Source organism: Zophobas morio, unplaced genomic scaffold (assembly GCF_036711695.1).
Source record: "Zophobas morio isolate AGI-343-1 ecotype UQ-CSIRO unplaced genomic scaffold, CSIRO_AGI_Zmor_V1 ptg000026l, whole genome shotgun sequence".
NCBI classification, from domain to species: Eukaryota; Metazoa; Arthropoda; class Insecta; order Coleoptera; family Tenebrionidae; genus Zophobas; species Zophobas morio.
In genome coordinates, this window is record NW_026972131.1 from 15,419,624 (window position 1) to 15,437,971 (window position 18,348).

At 40.9% G+C, this 18,348-nt stretch overlaps 1 protein-coding gene across 2 annotated transcripts; it reads left to right on the forward strand.

The window, feature by feature from the left end:
* Positions 1-1,929: 1,929 nt before the first annotated feature.
* On the forward strand, positions 1,930-15,450 carry LOC135136692 (protein Tob1-like). 2 transcript variants are annotated; one of them, XM_064066099.1, is made up of 4 exons: positions 1,930-2,088; positions 11,357-11,819; positions 11,870-12,303; positions 14,179-15,450. In XM_064066099.1, the coding sequence occupies exons 2-4, from the start codon at positions 11,490-11,492 to the stop codon at positions 14,558-14,560; spliced, it is 1,146 nt and encodes a 381-aa protein (XP_063922169.1). In that variant the 5' UTR covers positions 1,930-2,088; positions 11,357-11,489; the 3' UTR covers positions 14,561-15,450. The 2 variants fall into 2 exon arrangements, with proteins under 2 accessions (XP_063922169.1, XP_063922170.1); XM_064066100.1 differs by lacking the exon at positions 1,930-2,088 and adding an exon at positions 3,504-3,648.
* The last annotated feature ends 2,898 nt before the right edge of the window (positions 15,451-18,348 follow it).

Here is an 18,348-nt window from a genome sequence, read left to right on the forward strand (position 1 = left end):
GTTGGACTTCAATTTTGTTACTTCCCGATTTTTTGGTTTTCGATTTTCCAATTTTCAGAATTTCCAAGTTTCTTTATTCAGATTTTCGATTTTCCACTTTTTCGATTTTAGATTTTTCGAATTTTTGTTATTCCAATTTTTTGCTTTTTCGATTTTTCTGTTCGTTTCAGTTTTTACGCTTTGCAATTTTTTCTACTTCATATATATTGATTATTTTAATTTCCGATTTTTTTAATTTTTGTTTTTGATTTTTTTAATTTTCAATATTACTTTTCGAGTTTTTGGTTTTCCAGTTTTTCAATTTTCGATTTTTCGATTTTTGAGGTTTGTGAATTTCCACTTTTCGATCGACCTAGGTATTTGATTCATTGAATTTTCGATTTTTTAATTAGCCATTTTATTTTTTTGATTTTTACGATTCGTATTTTTCGATTTTCTGTTTTTTGCATTTGTGAATTTCATTTTTTCCGATTTTTGATTTTGCGCATATTAATCAAATTTACGAAAAAGTTACCATGCTTACAAAAACTTCAAAACATCTACAATATTTCAAAGTATTCAATTTTGCTATTCTTGATTTCTTCAATAAAATAAATTGACTCAGTCATTAACGTTTTTGAGACACCCTGTATAACCAAATCTAAAAAATATTAATGCAGTGATAAATCACAAGTATAAAAACTCATCATATTTTATACATTTAAGATAGGATTTATTCTGCAAAATTTTGAGGTGACGTCATAAATTTTGTAGAGGGGACACTCGACAATATCGTTTTTTTTTTATTTATTATGAACATTTAAGAGTATTTTATTGGAAAAAGTGATGAAATTTTTTATACGGAACAATTGGTCGAAAGATGTTAGAAAGCAAAATAATTCATGTCCGGACCATCGTTACTCACGAACGAAAGTGACCATTATTTTATGGGAACAACTACCTGCTAAATCTTCTCCGACAAATTCGAGAGAACTGGTGTGAGCCATAAATATTTCTTACCAAATGTAAATTTCGTTGTAGTTTGAGCCTACCTACAAATTCTGCCCTTGTAGGATTTGGACCGCCTTCTTCCGTGAGGGCAGGCAAAAACGATCCGCCCATAGGCTCAAAACATTTGCGTGCGTACAAGGATGCACACTGGGTCCTGTGTGATTGCTGACGTTGGCAAACGATATTGTTATAAATCATTTTTAACAACATAAAGGTGGCACGTCAGTGCTTTAAATCAACCACAATAACCTATTTGTTCGGAATATCACTATGTTTTTCTCTGTTTAAAAACAACCATAAAAAAATAAAATATTCATTAGCTTTTACGGACTTGTATTCGAATAAAGAAATTTTTATTACAAGGCCATCTCGATAATGCTAGGTGACAATACATCAAAAAAATACTGACTTTGAACGAATGAATGATTACCGAAGTAATTTTCCACCGATACAAAAAAAATATAACATGGTGGATGTTACACAGGCCGTTGCTTTCGACGGTGCCGTGTTTCCTATCTTTATAAAAGTATAAAATTACGGAAGTTATAAAACAAAATAAAATGAATTATTCAGCTTTGACTTTCTATATCTACGAAGCGCTTGTGTTATTTGTGACATTTACGCATAAATATGTATCGAGTAGTTATTTTTTTTTTGAGTGAAAAAGTGCTCGTGCGTTGAATTTACGCAAGCCTGCGCCCCCGGGTGAGGCGTCCTCGCCGCCCCCGGCGTTGCGCTCGCCGCCACAAGATGTCGCCGCCGCCTCACCTTTTAAATAGGTCTCCCGGGGTAATGTGCGGAAGATTTGTGCACCGATGACGCAATCCGACCGGGACGCCGCGAACTAAACAAACCGTTACCGTGGCAACAAACAAGTGACGTCACTCGCGACGTCAGCCGGTAGAGAGAACCGAGTTATATATCGACGACGGCGGCGATCGTCGTCATTGTGCTGCGCCGAGCGCGAACGCGAGTGCTACCAAGTGATCCTACTAGTCCACAACTTTTATATTTTTCTACTTTTATATCTGATATTTGTATAGTTTGTTTATTTTATTACTTAGAAGTTATATTTTCTCATCGTTTTATACGCTTCTGGTAAGTGCAAGTTTTTTTCTAATAAGTGCCAAAATTCGGGATCGGGTTTCAGATAATTGTTGCTTTGTCGCGGGGCAACGATAAGCGATAGTGCGTCTCTGGTGTTAAATTTTATTATCGGGTCACGTGATTGCGATCGCATGATTTCGACCAGGTTTTTAGTGAGAACGCGGCCTAAGCGGCCTTCGATCAGGCGGACTTCGCCTAGTTTCGCAGGTATGGACGGCTTATCGCGAAAATGCACTCTTATCGCCATGGAACGGCTCCGGGAAATTCGCGGCCCCGCCGATTTTTCTGCATCGCGATAGCGATTTGGGTCAATTGCTGTGTTCCGGTCGAGCCTTGTATCAATTTTATTATTAACCGCTTCACCTTGTAATTAACAATGTTCTTGCGCAAAAATCACCCGCATGTTCGAGGCGCTGGATTCCATTCGTATTAGAGCGGATTTTTTGGCGGCGGGCCAACTATCCGGTCGACATGTTTATAGGCCAAAAGTTGGCACATTTGGCAAATAAGGACACAATGCGAATCCAGGCGATTAACCGAAATAAATCGGAAAAGTACGGCCCTGGCGAGGGCCAGCTGGCGCTCCCGAGACCAACGCGAGTGCCACTTCCGAACTAATCTTTTTGCTTCTTTTCAACGCGAGCGAAATTTTTAACAACTTATTGGCATGAGTCACTTGAGTCTAAAAACAATTATGTAAACAAATTTTGCTGTATGTCAGAATTTTCGGTGTACCACATTTACGTGATGTATAAAATTTTCACACTGTGTTAAATATTTACACGTTGTGTACGTGCGGCTGAAAACAGCAGAATTAGAGTTAGCCATGTTTTGAAATTCCGGTTGGTACCTCTGCTGGGGTTTTTAGCTCAAGATCGTCACGTGGCATTGTTTATAATGTGACATTTATATCAACTTTCGTGTCAGAAGTATAGTCAGTGTTTTTTTTCAATATATTTTTGTTTTTGTGTTCTATTATTGATAAAAGTTGTCATAAATATCGCATGTATACAGACTTATCTGGACGATCAAAGACCTGTTAATAAATTTTCAGATGACGTCATTAACTTTCGATGGGGATAAATATATCAAATCTGATAGGTACACTGTAAAACCGATAAAAATAGTACCATGTTTCCAGAGTTTTGTAAAATTAGATAAACATTTTTGATGTAATCAATAAAATGAGTTGATTTATTCATCAATTTTTCTAAACATCCTGTGTAAACAATGGAAAAAATAAAAATATATTTCGAAATTTTGCCGTAACGTCACCAACTTTTAGAGTTGTTCTGTAATCACTCAATCTTATTTTTACGATACCTTATCATAAAATATGGATACATTGCCAAAGCTATAAATTTCAAGCGCGATTTACTTAACAAAATTTTGCGGTTACGTCATCAAGTTTTTGGAAGGGATGAACAGACGAACCCAGACCAGCAGTCCACGATAACATCAAACCCGTGCATAAATTTAAAGTAGTCGGTTGTGTAGTTCCTAATTAAGTGAGTGCAACTTTGATTGTTTGCGAAAACCCACATTCATAAGGTGAGAACTAGTGATAGATGATAAACCACAAGAAGCTTATTATTCGCTTTTTGAACCAGATGCACTTAGCAAAATTATACAGTGACGTCATCAGATTTTTAGTGGGGATTACACAAGTCTACGGACACACCTAAACGTAAAAACGTAATTAGAGCTAGCGCACTTAAACTTCGATTCGTTGTGACATTTCGACCCGCAGCCAACTCTAATCCCCTTTTTCCGCTCACTCTATTAACACAACCCGACAAAAAGAACCCGACTGCCGCCCCCGAGCCGCCGTTTCCGCCCACCCCTTATATTTTTATTTCCCCGGCGAAGATTGCCCTGGCGGCTTTAAAAGTTCAACTTTCGAATCTCCTGGACAACGACAGCCATTTTAAAAAGTGTCCGAGCGTCGCGACGCCGCTCCAAAATTCCCATCTATTTAAGGATTGTTGCCACGTGACGGGCGTGACGTAACGCGACCTTGCTGATTATGTGGAATCATTTGTAGGACGTTTAGATTAATGGACAAATAGCGTGCACATGCATTGTGTATTCAGCGCGTGGAAAAAACAAAGACGGACACACGTACACGTATGATTTGCGTATTTCATCTTGTAGTAGGTTTGTTTTCGTATCGCCGGACCCCCATTGACCTTTTCGTGCTGGAGTGAGTTAATGCGTGCACGGTTTGCTTGCGGCGACGGATTTTTATTAGTGAAATAATTGTATGGAGAGCGTGGCGAAAATCTTGATGAGGCAAACCAGATCACTTTTTTTTTCGATTCGGTGTGACGTCGGACGGATTTATAGTGTCATCGTAAATTTCGGGAATTGTTTGTTAATTTGTTAATAGATTGGGCTGTAAAGTAAGTACGCAAATTCCGTAAATATTTGTCGAAGACGGTGTTACGAAAAATGTGTACACATTTTGACAGTTTTTCGATTCAGCGAAATTGCTACACTAAATTTAAACAATTGGCCCGAAACTAATTTTCTAAAACAATATATTTTTCCCGCATAGTCGAGCTGTTGCCATAACAATATCCTCGCATATTTTTTATTTCTAAATTTAAAGTCGAGAATTCTGAAAACTTAAGTATGAAAGAATTCTAGTACAGTTCTAGACATTAAGGTGGATTAGATGCGCCCACGTCAGATTTAACAATGCAATACTGGTCTCCATTTAGCCCATAACCTCAAATTTTAATGGTAATGCATGGGTGTAACTTCAATTTTTGCTTATCACTGTACGCTTCGCATAAAACTCGACATAAAAAGGTGATTATGGTCAACCCACGTAACCACGGCTTTTGACAAGCTTAAGTCTGTTCTAACCGTGGAAAACTCCATAATGCGGAATTTTCCACTCTCGATGTTACCCAACGCGTCTTCGCGTATACTTTGATGTGTGAAATAAAAAAAATGTTTTTTTGTGGACACGCGATTTATCGCAACCAATCCATCTGCGACAGTCCGTAGTGAATCATGGGTCCGAGACAAAAAACAAAACCCCAATGCCAAATCTAATAATCGGTGTGAATTGGCATAATGTCAAGCCGTTTTTTCTCACAAATTCTGGCATTGTTCGAGTCGAGACCGGTGTGACGTAATGTTTGCACGTATTCGTCCACGTGACGGGATTTGTAAGATTGTCTTTGATGTAAGAGACCACGTGTAGCCTTATTGATTTAATTTCATAAGTGATAATTGCAATGGGTTTTACAACGTCTACGTAGTCAAGGTCTCGAAAGGTGGTCGACAGTTCGCGAAGGCTTGGATGTTCGCGGTCGTCCGAATGAGAAACTTCCTGGTGGGTTTCCTGGTATGTTCGCAATTGGATGATTTGTGGAATAGCCTAATTACGGAGGCTTGGAAGCCGACTCCTGGAGCGTTTTAAATTCGCTTGCAGTTTATTGCAGCCTTATCTCTTTTTTATTACATCTCATTGTCTTGCAGCCGCATGACCGACATACGCCTCAAGATTAGCTCTTAAATGGTATGACCTCTAAGTGCGCAATATGTAGAACGTAACCTAACCTAATAAATCGCACAATGGAGATATCATCCGGTGCTTACATAATTTTTGCGGAATTAGCGACACGTCTACTCTTCGTTCGAGAGCGTTTTTTCAGTTCAGTAACCGCATCGGATGACCTTTTTAAAAACTAACGGCTCCGAATCTTTCTTTTATCTCGCAGTGACAAGGTGGAATCGCTTCGTTAACCATATTCGGCCAACACGTCATCCGTCCATTGTCGGAAAATTACCCAATCATTTGGCGACAAATTGGATCGACATGCACCGACTATTGACGATTTCATGCTTTCGAACGATTTTTATTTTACGGTTGTGCAAGCGACTTCGACCACGCGACAGGGCGTCGACGACAAAACGTCGTCCGGCTATTAATACGTCCAGGTCCGGTCTTGTTTTCGCCAAATATTTTCACTATTTTTAGAAGCGCCGGCCCTGTTACAATATTCGGGCAACAATCAGCTGATGTGGCGCGCTTTGATATTTATATAAGCTATAAAAGCACATAAAGCTCAAGTGAACGTTCTAAAACGGGGTCGTACTGCCAGATCGATAGTAATGCTGCCAACGCCCGGTTACCGTAGACACTACCACGATCAACAAACATATTTACGCTAAAAGCTCTTAAAACCGAAATGGATCTTCGAGCTTTGACATATCGAGTGGAATCTCCATTAGAAGCGGCCCCTCGCAAATCTGCATTATTCGCCGAATAAACACATTATAAATAGATCGGATGACGAAAAAAAGAAGTCCGGAGCTTGTTAATAACGACACACCGTAATTGCGAGATAAAGGCTTTAATTGCGCTTTTTTCGGACGCAATTATAATTGAGTTACCTGATTCGGCGACAGCGCGTCTTTGTTGTTGTTTTAATTTCTTTTTAATTAAAAAAATCCACGCCAAGATGACGGATAATTAACCGGAGTTGTTCGTTTTCGCAATTAACGCCAGATAAGCGCCAACTCGACTACATTTCCTCAAAACTTTTTGTTCCGATCGAATCGCTACCATCGCTCGAAGACTCATCTAAAAATAAGTAAAACATTCTGTGCTCCAATTCGACGGCCAAACCCAATACTGTTGCGTAGGCAGCGATATTCGCTCCATCACGCGCTAATGGTCGTTCTGTCTGTCTGCTTGTCTGCTTGCGATCTCTTGCAAGAGTGCGGAAACCCGTCCTGAGTCACCGGGCGAAAGCCGATCAAATCGGCGTTGAGCAAGTTTTTCTGTAACGTCCGCGCATCAAATTATCTCCGTGAGTGAAGCGTAGCTGCTGTGCAAAACAAACAATAAAAAGTCCATTTGGCATAATTAGCTTGGAAATAAACGCGCAAAAATTCGCGTGTTATGACATTATTTTTGGCAGCGGGCCTCATGATTCACGAAATGAATGTCGCCGCGTCTCAGGTACAGATTTGGCGTTTTCGTTGTGACGTCGCGCGAATTTTCTCAATCGATAGCTTACTACTGTAGTATGTTTCCGTTGGTTTTATTTTCGAAGCAAGTAAACGGATTTTATTTCTGGAAGGTTCGTGGAAGAGCGGTGCGAGAAAACTGAATCGATGTCGTTAATTATTTAAAGAAACAATAACAATACGGGTCAAGGTGGATACAGTGGGTGAATCCGTATGAATTCGAAGTGGGAAAGGCTGACAATACAGCGGAATAATACGCAGTTGCGATTGCTCATTAAACTTTTCAATAACATGAGATTTTATGGCAAGGACTGGCTAACCTCCGCGAAATCCGCAAAAACGCTCAATATTCACAGAGAAAAGAAAGACGGATAATAAGGAGAGCGAGGCTTCAATTATTCATCGTTCGGAAATTAACTTATTCGGAAGTTAACCCTTCCTGTTGCACGAGGCTTAGAAGCTTCGGAATTGTTGCAGATCGATACGGTTTCGAGAACTCGGACGTAATGAGCGGAGAAGAAATTCAAGAAATTAAATTACGTAACGACGGTTTATTTATCTTAGACCGCAGGATTTATTCAACAACCGACAGTTTTTTCACGACACTTCCAGGAAAAACGGGTTTCGAGTCAAAAACATTTTTCTCTTATCGATACATGTTGCCAAGTACGCGTTTCGTAACACTTTGTACATAAAAAAGTTATAGTTGTGTGTAAGTGTAAATAATGGTCTTTTTGGGACAACATTACGTAAAGTTCTGGTGTTTTATAACCGCAATAACGACTACAATCAAATTTAAATTAGTCGTGTTTTTTCGATTTAGGAAATTCAATTACACGTGCATTGTTCGAACTGCGTTCAATTTTTTCGCCTGTGGTTGTTGTTCGAGTCCTAGACTTTTTGCGAAACGTTAAAGTTCAGCGTGATTCCCCCAAGAAAAAAATCGAACGAGTCCTGAGGCGTCTGTTCCGATTCTCAAAACACTCAAATTCCCGATCAACTTGCCTCTAATTGCAATCATTGAAAAGAGCGCTTCCTGATGTTTAGAGGTCGGTTTTTCGTCAAAGGTCAAGTTTCTTCGACACTTAATCAGAAAAACACACCCACGAGTGTATTTTTTCCATGAAAACAACAAAAATGTGTATTGGAAAATGAAATTAATGGAGCTTAATAGTTTGTAATGAGTAAGAAAGTGACGTCCTCGCACGAAAAAATTACTCTGTAAACGATTTGTAACACTGTTTACTTTCACGAGGAAAAGACGCAATTATTACTTGTATTTATTAAGTGATAATTGCGGTATATTCTGGGATTTAATGACCGAAATGACTTTTTATTAAAAAAAAACACGTGGCTTGAAATTATCAATCTAGTCAAGGGTCGTTCGACAACGTGGTTTAAATGTAATTTCGCTGTTCACAGATACCAGGTGTCACTAATTGTGACAATGATCTAATAGTAAATAAAGCTTACAGTGCACTTTCTCTCGTCAAAACTCTACAATACGCGACATTCGATTTAATATCCTTGTAAGTATTTAAAAATTGCTTGACCCTCGTGTATCATCATTTTTTATAGACAGTGAGCATTAATTTAACTTACGCAACGAACCCCTTTGAACAAACTAGAATTTCAAAAATAACACGGCTTTGGGTAATGCGGCGCCGTAACTAACCCCTGTTTTACACCTGCCGTTAATTTTTCAGCCGTTTTTGCCAAAGCTGCACCTGCCAGTCGCCACCAAGTTAATTTTTTATTCTATCGGTTCATGTTCGGTTCATTGTCATGTCGCTCTAATTGAAACGTATTGACGCAGTTTCCGCTTAATGCCGCAGTAATGAAACGGGATATTTTGCGAACGACGTTACGCTTGTTTTCATATTTTTCGGGCTTTGCACAATTCCGTTTTACGACGTAATATAATTAGAACGAATTTCGTACTTGGAGGGTGTCGTGGTGGCTAGAGGGCGTTGTACGTGACTTGTGGAATGTCGTTTTCGTCGGTCGCCGCTAGATGTCGCAACGTAATTGATATGCACTTCCTGCAATGGAAAGAACTGTTTTAATCCGACGTAATGAGCCCCCGATTAGAACTAATTTCAATTAGCTACGGCTAAAGCCAAGTACCGATAATTCGTATCGGAAGTAAATCCGCCGTTTACCAGAAATTATTCGGTTAATGAGTGTTTTCTACGACTTTCGCGCGAAAGCGGGCCCCCGTTCCTCATCCGGTTTTATGGGGCATTGTCAAAAATTTCATCGGCGATAAAGCTCAATAAAGGAGATGAGACGAGATAAAAAATAAATATCGATAAAAAATAAGTGCCGAGTCTGGACGGAAAGGAAGCGATGCATGTACGAGCCTTGGGATGTGACGAGTCGACCCTGCCTCGTCCCATTACATCGGTAATGGAGTAACTTCCTCGCAATTACGCTGTTTAATTTTTTAGTCGCCTAATCTGTACTTTTCGCTAAAATCGTCCGTCGAGTTGAAAAGTGTCCCCTGATTAATTCTGAAGGTTGCGGCTGCTCGTTCGAATTTTGCGATTTGGAAACGTTTCCGAAACAATGGCGATATTCAAACTTGTAAAGGTTGCCGATCGCGCGTAAAATTATAGTTTTAATCGCGTTACACGCTCTTATCGGGCAAACGAATTCGGCGATTCGTCGCAGCAATCAAGGTTGTGCATTAGACGTCATGTAAATTCGCGTTATTTGCTTCATTGAGCAAATTATCTCATCTGCAATGATCAAACAACGTATCAGATGTTGCCAAGTGGAAAATTCTCGTGTCGGGATGGTAAATTTTATCGCACGCCCACGCAACCATCGTGGCGAAAATCAATACTCTGTAAATAAATTTGCATGTTGGAGAAATTTGTCGCAAAAATTGCGACTTGTCGCAGATTGTCGATCTGATACGCTCGATAAGTTTCTAATACGGTTTATGTAGCCGGATTAATGCCCGGAAATGAGATACCGCCCCGATGTTATTGCCGATGAATAATTATGAAACTCGAAATTGTCCATCGCGTTTAACCTTTCAATTATTCTTTGAATGATTGATCACAAAGCTCGAGCGGAAGTGGAAGTGCTCGATCTTTTTCTATGATAAATGTCGGAAGTGCTTTCGAGCTTTCAAATTAAATTCGCTTTGCTTTTCCCGGGCATGGAATCGATTCGCATTGCGAGCCCACGTAGCGTTATTATGTAAGAGTTGGGGCAGGACCCCGCCAAACGCACCCGAAACAACACACTCCGCCATTTTGAAAGCGCGCTAATTTCAAAACCCAACACACCTCAAAATAAAAAAAATATCTATTTCAGCGTGTCTTTGCCAGTTTTCGAGTTTCCGTCGCTCCGGTGACTCCTCGCCACCGATCTTCGAAATTCTTGGGTCTTGTTATCCGCCGTGCCCGACCGAAAAGCTGTAGAAGTCTTGCGTAGACGTTACAAGTTGCGATCAATAACACGCAACTCGACTCGTGACGAATATAAAACTAGGTCGCACCCAAACAGCCAGCTTGACACATATATACCGAAGTAGCCCCCAACATATGGCTTTTAACGATCAGAGAGCTCAATTTTTAACGCGATGCAAATGGACTACGAGGACCGTCAAACGCTCGAGGCTCCATTTATGGGAAAAACGAACGCGCGGACACGAACACAAACATGCCCCAAACCGCAAAAGTTGCTCATTGATCCGCGCTTTTTCGGACTGGAGTCGTGCTCGATAAATAGCCGAGCAGGTTTTAAATTATGAAGCAGAGCTTTCGTGCCCGGATGCAGCGAGATTGCTTCTTTAACATGGACGGGTTCGAAACGTCGTCCGAAATACGTTTCGTGTGGTATTGATTGGTAAAAACGAAGTATCCAACTTTCGGACGGAAAGGTTAAACTTCTAGTCGAGTTCCACGATCTGTGGGTTTGAAGACGCAAACAAATAAATGAGATCAAGGATAACCTCCGACTCACTAAAAATTTGTATTGTTAGTTTATGTTGACTCGTTTTGCGGTCGAGGAGCGGCAAATCGTTGGGGTCGATAGTACGGGTGTAAAATTCGTGTGCGGCACGTTCGAGAAATTACGGCGAAGCGCCCTTGAGCTCAATTCCGTCCGACCATCAATGGGAAGAAAGAGATTGACGACTTGTTTGATTATAATTTAACGCTTCCTCCTATTATGCATTTGATGGCTTCCGTCAGCAACGTTGCACTGCTCCCATTACCGCCGACCCCTCGCACTAATCGCACTTTTTTCTTTCCAGATCACGTACCTTAATTTCTGAAAGAAAGAAACCAAACGGAACGCTGTAAAAATTCATCATAGAGAGAAAAACAAATAAATGTTTTATTAAAGTCCCACGCGAGCGATACAAACGAATCCAGAATCCTCACACAATGCATATAGAAGTACAAGTAGCTTTGAACTTCGTAATATCGTACCTGTACAACAAACTTCCGAGACGACGAGTGAACATATTCGGAGAAGAGTTAGAAAAAGCTTTAAAAGACAAATTCCAAGGTCACTGGTACCCCGACAAGCCCTTCAAGGGTTCGGCCTTCCGCTGCCTCAAGACCGGCGACCCCATCGACAAGGTGCTCGAGCGGGCGGCGCGCGAGAGCGGCGTGCCCATCCAGGACATCCTGGAGAACCTGCCGCAGGAGCTCGCCGTCTGGGTGGACCCGGGGGAGGTCAGCTACCGCATCGGCGAAAAGGGCGCCGTTAAGGTACGTCATGCATACAAGCCAGCGCACATTTACCGACCCCGCGCCTCTAGGTGCTGTTCAGCGACAAGAGTGACCCGCAGGACGAGAACTCGGCCGACCGAGAGGTGACCAAGACCTTCAACCCGGAGGCGCAGTGCTTCAGGCCGATCGAGTCGGTCAGCTGCAGCCTCAGCAACCTGAGTCTTTCGCCCAAGTCGATCACGCCCTTCGCGGCCACCGCGCAACCGGCGGCGGTGGGGGCGCAGCTGGCGGCGGCGCCGGTGGCGCAGCCCAACACCACCATCAACAGCACCATCAACCACTTGGCTTCGCCCTCGGCGGCACCCTCGCCCACCTCGCTGGGCAACTCCTACAAGGGCTCGCCGTCGCCGGTGCCCGCTTTCATCCCCAGGACCACCACGCCACTCACCTTCACGACGGCCACATTTGCTCAAACCAAGTTCGGAAGCACCAAACTCAAGACGAGCAGCAAAAGAGCCAATCGGTGAGTGCCACCTGCCAACCTAAGTTTGGAACAAATATTACCGGTGTCGGATTAGCAAACGCCCGACCTGGATCGCAGTTGAGGTTCTCCGGTTAATCGTGCGTTTCTGGGGTACACAACGGCCTTAAGTGGCCGGCGTTCTTTTGGCGTAATTAAACTCCGTAATGAGCTTCTAATTATTCATGTCGGAGCAGAATGGCAGACAAAAATAAACCTCTCGAAGGGCGACCGCGAGCTTAATTAAAATGCACACTATTTTTTAATAATTAATGCGACGTGTGAGAGGTCAACCCTCGAAATAAGCGCGCCGCTCCATTAGTAATCAGGACGTTTTAATAATAGATAAAGCCGTACGAAGTTAGTGCTCGTATTTGCGTTTTTTAATTCATGAAGCCCGAAAACGCTGCGATATTTTAAAAAAGGGGAGTCGTTCCATTCATCTACGAATTGCGCAACGCCTAATTGTAGTGGAATATTTTGACGATGATGTAAGCCGAAAGCGATCGAGAAATAAGCTTTACCTAAACACATCCGGCCGCTTCCTTGTAAATCTTTTTCTGTATACCTGTCTGAATTCAGATTTATCTTGCGCATATTTTTGTATTGACATTATAGCAAGAGAGGGGGCGTATGTTTGGCATGAATGCAGATTTTTCTTTTTTAAACGTTGGCTTACGAAGCGCTGAAAGTGGCGTGATTCATTGCGGATTTTGCCAAATTTTAATATAATTAACAATGGAGCTCGATTCATATTTAGAGATAAACAAAAACATGTGTATACTATCCTCAAACATATTTGGCGTTTATGACTTCACACCAATTTGATTCCCATTATAATTCAATAGGCCGTCACAACCGGATGTCTTAAACCCGCTCACCGATACCTACCTGAAAAGACCTTTTCTGGTAAAAGCACAGGGCAGGACTGAGTTTTGCATTTACCGACAACTGCGCCTTTCGAGTTTTTTATTTTAAGTAAAAACAAAGTAACTTTGTACTCAATCATTTTTTATTACAGCACAACTACTTACTTATTAACTACTACTGCTTATTTATTGATCGAAATAGTCACTGTCATCATCACTCGACTCTTCTAAATTAATAATTAACGGTGTTATCAACCGTGCCCTGTACTGGTCTTCTTCTTTTGTGGAATGTCGTACACAATTGGCCCACATTTCGGCAGTTATTTTGGAAGCTTCTTCCCTAATTATGTCAATTGTTGCATTACTAAATTTTGGTGCCGTATTATTCCTTCTTATATTATTTTTCATTTGCGACCAGATTAGTTCGATGGGGTTAAATATACAATGGTACGGCGGAAGTCTAATCACCCTAAATCCACGATCTCGCGCCATAGCATCTATTTTATATTGTTTCTCAAATTTTCGAGTGTGTAACACTTCTAATAATTGTGTCTTTGTGTAATTTTCTTCAAAGTAAAAATCATGTTCTGTAAGGAAATTTTGAAATTTGAAAATTTTAACAAACAAAATTACTCTGAGTCCGGTCCTTCGCGTCTCGACCGTCCCTGGCACGTCGAAAAGGTCTTTTCAGGTAGGTATCGGTGAGTGGGTTTAAGACATCCGGTTGTGACGGCCTATTGAATTATAATGGGAGTCAAATTGGTGTAAAGTCATAAACGCCAAATATGTTTGAGGATAGTATACCGACGTCAAATTGTAACCGTTACAATATAATTTCGTGTCGCCGACTACCGGCAGTAAATGATATGAGTTCGTTAATTCAAAATAGAGGGATCCTTTCAGCGTAATGAATTTAGCTACTTGTGTTAATTGAGGGCAGGGAGCGCCCCCAAAAAAATCGCTCACGCGAGCCGTTTTTCTCCGGTATTAAGTGTGTTTTTTGTTCCAGAATGTCTCCAACCGAATTCTCCAATTACATCAAGCAGCGCGCCATGCAGCAGCAGCTCCACCAGCAGCCCCCTCACCACTCGCCCAGCGGTCGCGCCCTCTCGCCCGACCCCTCAGCCTACTACTTCCCGCACGGCCCCTACGGCCCCCAGTTCCCCCATCGTTCCATGTTCGAGTCTTCCAACCAGTTCCTCAGCCCTGACCTGTACTCGGGCAAGCTGCCCTTCGAGCACACGCCCCTCGGTCCCTACTACCCCAGCAACGGGGCCGTGGGCGCGCCGCCCTCCGCCCCCGCCACGCCGCAGGACAGTGGCAAGCTGATCGACAGCAACTGGCCCTACCCCACCACCGGCCAGTACCAGCACCTCCTGGTGGCCAACTGAGGGTCCTCCTAGGTGCGCCAAACGCTTTCTCGGTCGGTTACCTGCAGTTACTTAAGCGCTTGCGCGCCGCGCCGGCTCGTCTGCGCGGTGCGCGACCGCTGACCCACACATGTCTAGTAATAATCATAAATTATTATCTTATATATTATAAGAGAGATCCCAGCTTGATACTTGATAGATTTTTTTATAAATCGTAGTCATACTAGAGTAGATGTTTCTTACTTTATATAAATGGTGTTTACAGTATTCTTGTAGATTAGAGTGTTTTCTAAATTTTTTATATTGTATGTATTTTTTTATTTTTGTATGAAAAGCTCAAGCTGACATCTAGTCCCAGAAAATTCATGTATATGTATTCAATAAGTGTTGGCATATCATGTCGGGTCCTACAAACCAGTTCTTTTGTTCGTGCTCGTTTCAAGCACCCTTCACTTGACCAAAGTCCCTACTGCGGCGCGCGGCCGGCTTCGGACCGAGGAAAGCTGGCGCCCGACCGGACCCAACGACCGCAACATTTCGAATTATTCGACGATTCTCGGTCTGGTAAGCGGCGTCTTTCGCGAGCCGGCACCACGCGGGAGCCCAACAAACGCAATAATGTGATCTGTTTTAACCAAATTCTATTTGTGATACATAACGATAACGGATGCGGGAATGTGACGCGGGTCGTCGTGTGAAGCGTGCTTTAGTGTCCGTTCAGTATTGCATGCTGCAACCCAAGTTCGATGTGGGTCCTAGATGCTTCCTTTTATTCTCAAATTTTTAAAGAGATGAATTGTTACTATTTTGTACTGCTTGTTTTTATTTGTGTTTTTTTTTATTTTCCACTGATGTTTTATTTTTATTTGTATAAATTGTTGAAGTTAATGATAATATATATTTTGTTATGAGCTGATAGTTTGATTGCACTTTGTTATTTTGTCTGCGTACCTGACGTTGTTAATATCATTCTAGGGTGAATTTTTGCATTGATCTTATAGCTAATTTGTTAACTAAGTAGACTCACGTCTCTCAACGAAAATCAAACTTATTCACAAGTAATAGCTTCTTCTGTGTCTTCCGGAATATTGGCATTATACAATACGATATAACTATACGCTTTTTTGTAATATTTAAAACGGAGTAGTCGGTAGGATGTGGTGTGCTTGAGATGTGGCGTTTGTTCGACTGGCGTGGCGCGAGTCGAGCAAACGACCGTGCGTGGTAGTGGTAGGTTGGATGCGATGGTGCAGAGAACAAGTACAAATCCGAACTATTGTGGATGTTAGTATTCCGGATACTAACAATGAAATTATCATTTCACTCGTTCTCGCAAATACGAATACCAACCGTGAAATACCTGAAATCTAAAAAAAAAAGGAAAAATGTGATTGTCGATGCTTTAGTCTTACAAGTGATAACGAATGTGACTAGATCTGAAAGGTGCAGAATAAAACATAGGCAATCTTGCAACATCCGATTGATTGATATCGAATCGAGTAATAATAACATAGTTTATTTTATTACAACGCGAGATATTTAGCACAATTGATAAGTTAGTAGGAAATTGGGATAAAAAAACACTTGAACAAGTTACTAGTTAGATTTTCCCTCCACACGTGATAAAAACTATTTTTTTAAGCTTTCAAAAGTAAGAAAATTGGCGTTTTTCTCTAACGCTGAAATTTTTGAATACGGGATAAGTTTTGCCTTTTCAGACGGTTGTAGGCAGTCGTCAACGGTGTATGCGTTACCTGTGAAGTCACTAGCATCTTAAGATATCGCGTTACTTAAAACGCGCTAACGCGATATCTTAACGTCGACTAGTCGCAAGCTACACAATGTACATGATTCATATTTATAGATTACTCAATTATTTTATATACTTGCTTGTACGTATTTGCATTTTATCTAAGATCTGTATATAATCCTAGTTACTTGTTGTTTATAATTCGTGTATCTTGTAACCGTATATACACTGTAGTAGACATTTTATAGTTCAATTTTACAGCAAGTGGTCGCAAACTTTATTTCATCTCCTCCTCTATATATATATTATATATAGTACATCACGACGATGATGACTATTTCACTTCGATGTGGCGCGATTAAAAAAAAATGCAACGGCGGCGGCGGTATTCAAGACTTGTGACCACTTGTCTTTCTTTATAAGATACAATATTACAAGTAGGGACTGATGCCCAATTGGAATGTGATGGCTCTTTTTTACTACCGTAGTAGAATATGATAGACTAGGAAAATCTTGCGACAGGACATAGACTTGGCCCCAGACCAGGACGCAACTTGCCTGTGCAGGCCTATTTATGTATGTATGTCACTTATCTGTGTTAGTTTGTTATTACATCTCTATTTAAATTATTAATTGTGACTAAGTCGTAGGTATCTATATTTCATATATAGTGAGAACGGATTTTTCCATCCCGTTATAAAATAAGTAATATGTGTATAATAGTCTATAATTTTTCATATTGTTGTACGATTTTTAAGTTTATATTAAAATGTTTGTGCATTAATTATTTTGGCGTTTTCATCGACACCCACCAACGCGGACTTGAACTTGACGCATTTTCCACTGTAAACATTTACCGCCTCCGTGTAAACCTTATCTATTTGACCCATTTCCGACGCCGCAGAGGTAGACAATCGATAACGACAAAAAACCGCGGGACGGCGGCGCTCGGCAATTGTTCAAATCAGATATCACCTCTATTATTATAAGCAAACAGGAATCGATTTATCCCGTAATAGCGGGTCAAGGTTTACAAGGCCACGGTCTACTACGGAACCTACTAATCGATACGAAACGGAGCATATTTTACCTAATCCCCAGGCACACGTTTCCTTAACCGAAATGGTGCAGAGTATCTCGTTTTACGAGCAAGTGAGAGTACCGAGTTAAATCGAAAAAGAAATAACAACTTAAAACATAGTGGTATAAGTGCAGATCAATTTAACAATCATTTTAGTAATATAGGTCGAAGTATTTGTAACAACTCACAAACATACAACTCGGGAGTACATTTACAAAATTTAAAAATACAATCCGGTAACACCTTATTTGTAAGACCGACCGATGAAACTGAAATTTACAATTGTATCATGGGTCTCAAGGCATCGAATTCGAGAGATATTTACGACTTAAACACTACTGTAATAAAACACATATGTCCTCTTCTCTTGGAACCATTATCATTTTTGATTAATAAATGCATCTCAGAAGCGATATTCCCCAAATGTCTTAAGATTGCGAAAGTAATTGCTGTCCATAAAAAGGGTGACTTAAATAGCCCCAATAACTTCAGGCCCATTTCATTGTTGCCCATATTATCCAAAATCTTTGAACTTATATTAAAAAACCGAATTGTACTTTATTTTGAGCAGAACAACCTATTTGTAAAGCAACAATACGGATTTAGGGCAAACAAATCAACAACTTTGGCTACACTTGAATTAATTGAAAATGTTTTGCTTAACTTTGAAGATCGAAAAATTACTTGCGCCACACTAATCGACTTGAGCAAGGCCTTTGACTGTGTAAGTCACGAATTATTGCTGCAAAAGCTGAAATTTTACGGCATTAGAGGTTTAATACACCAACTATTATCGTCCTATTTAAAAAATAGAGTCCAAACAGTTTACGAAAAAAATAAATATTCAGAGCTTAAGACGGTCAATATTGGCGTGCCACAAGGATCAATCCTTGGGCCAATTTTTTTTCTTGTATTTATCAATGATTTTCCTGTAAACTCCTGTTCTATGAATACCATCCTATTTGCGGATGACACCAC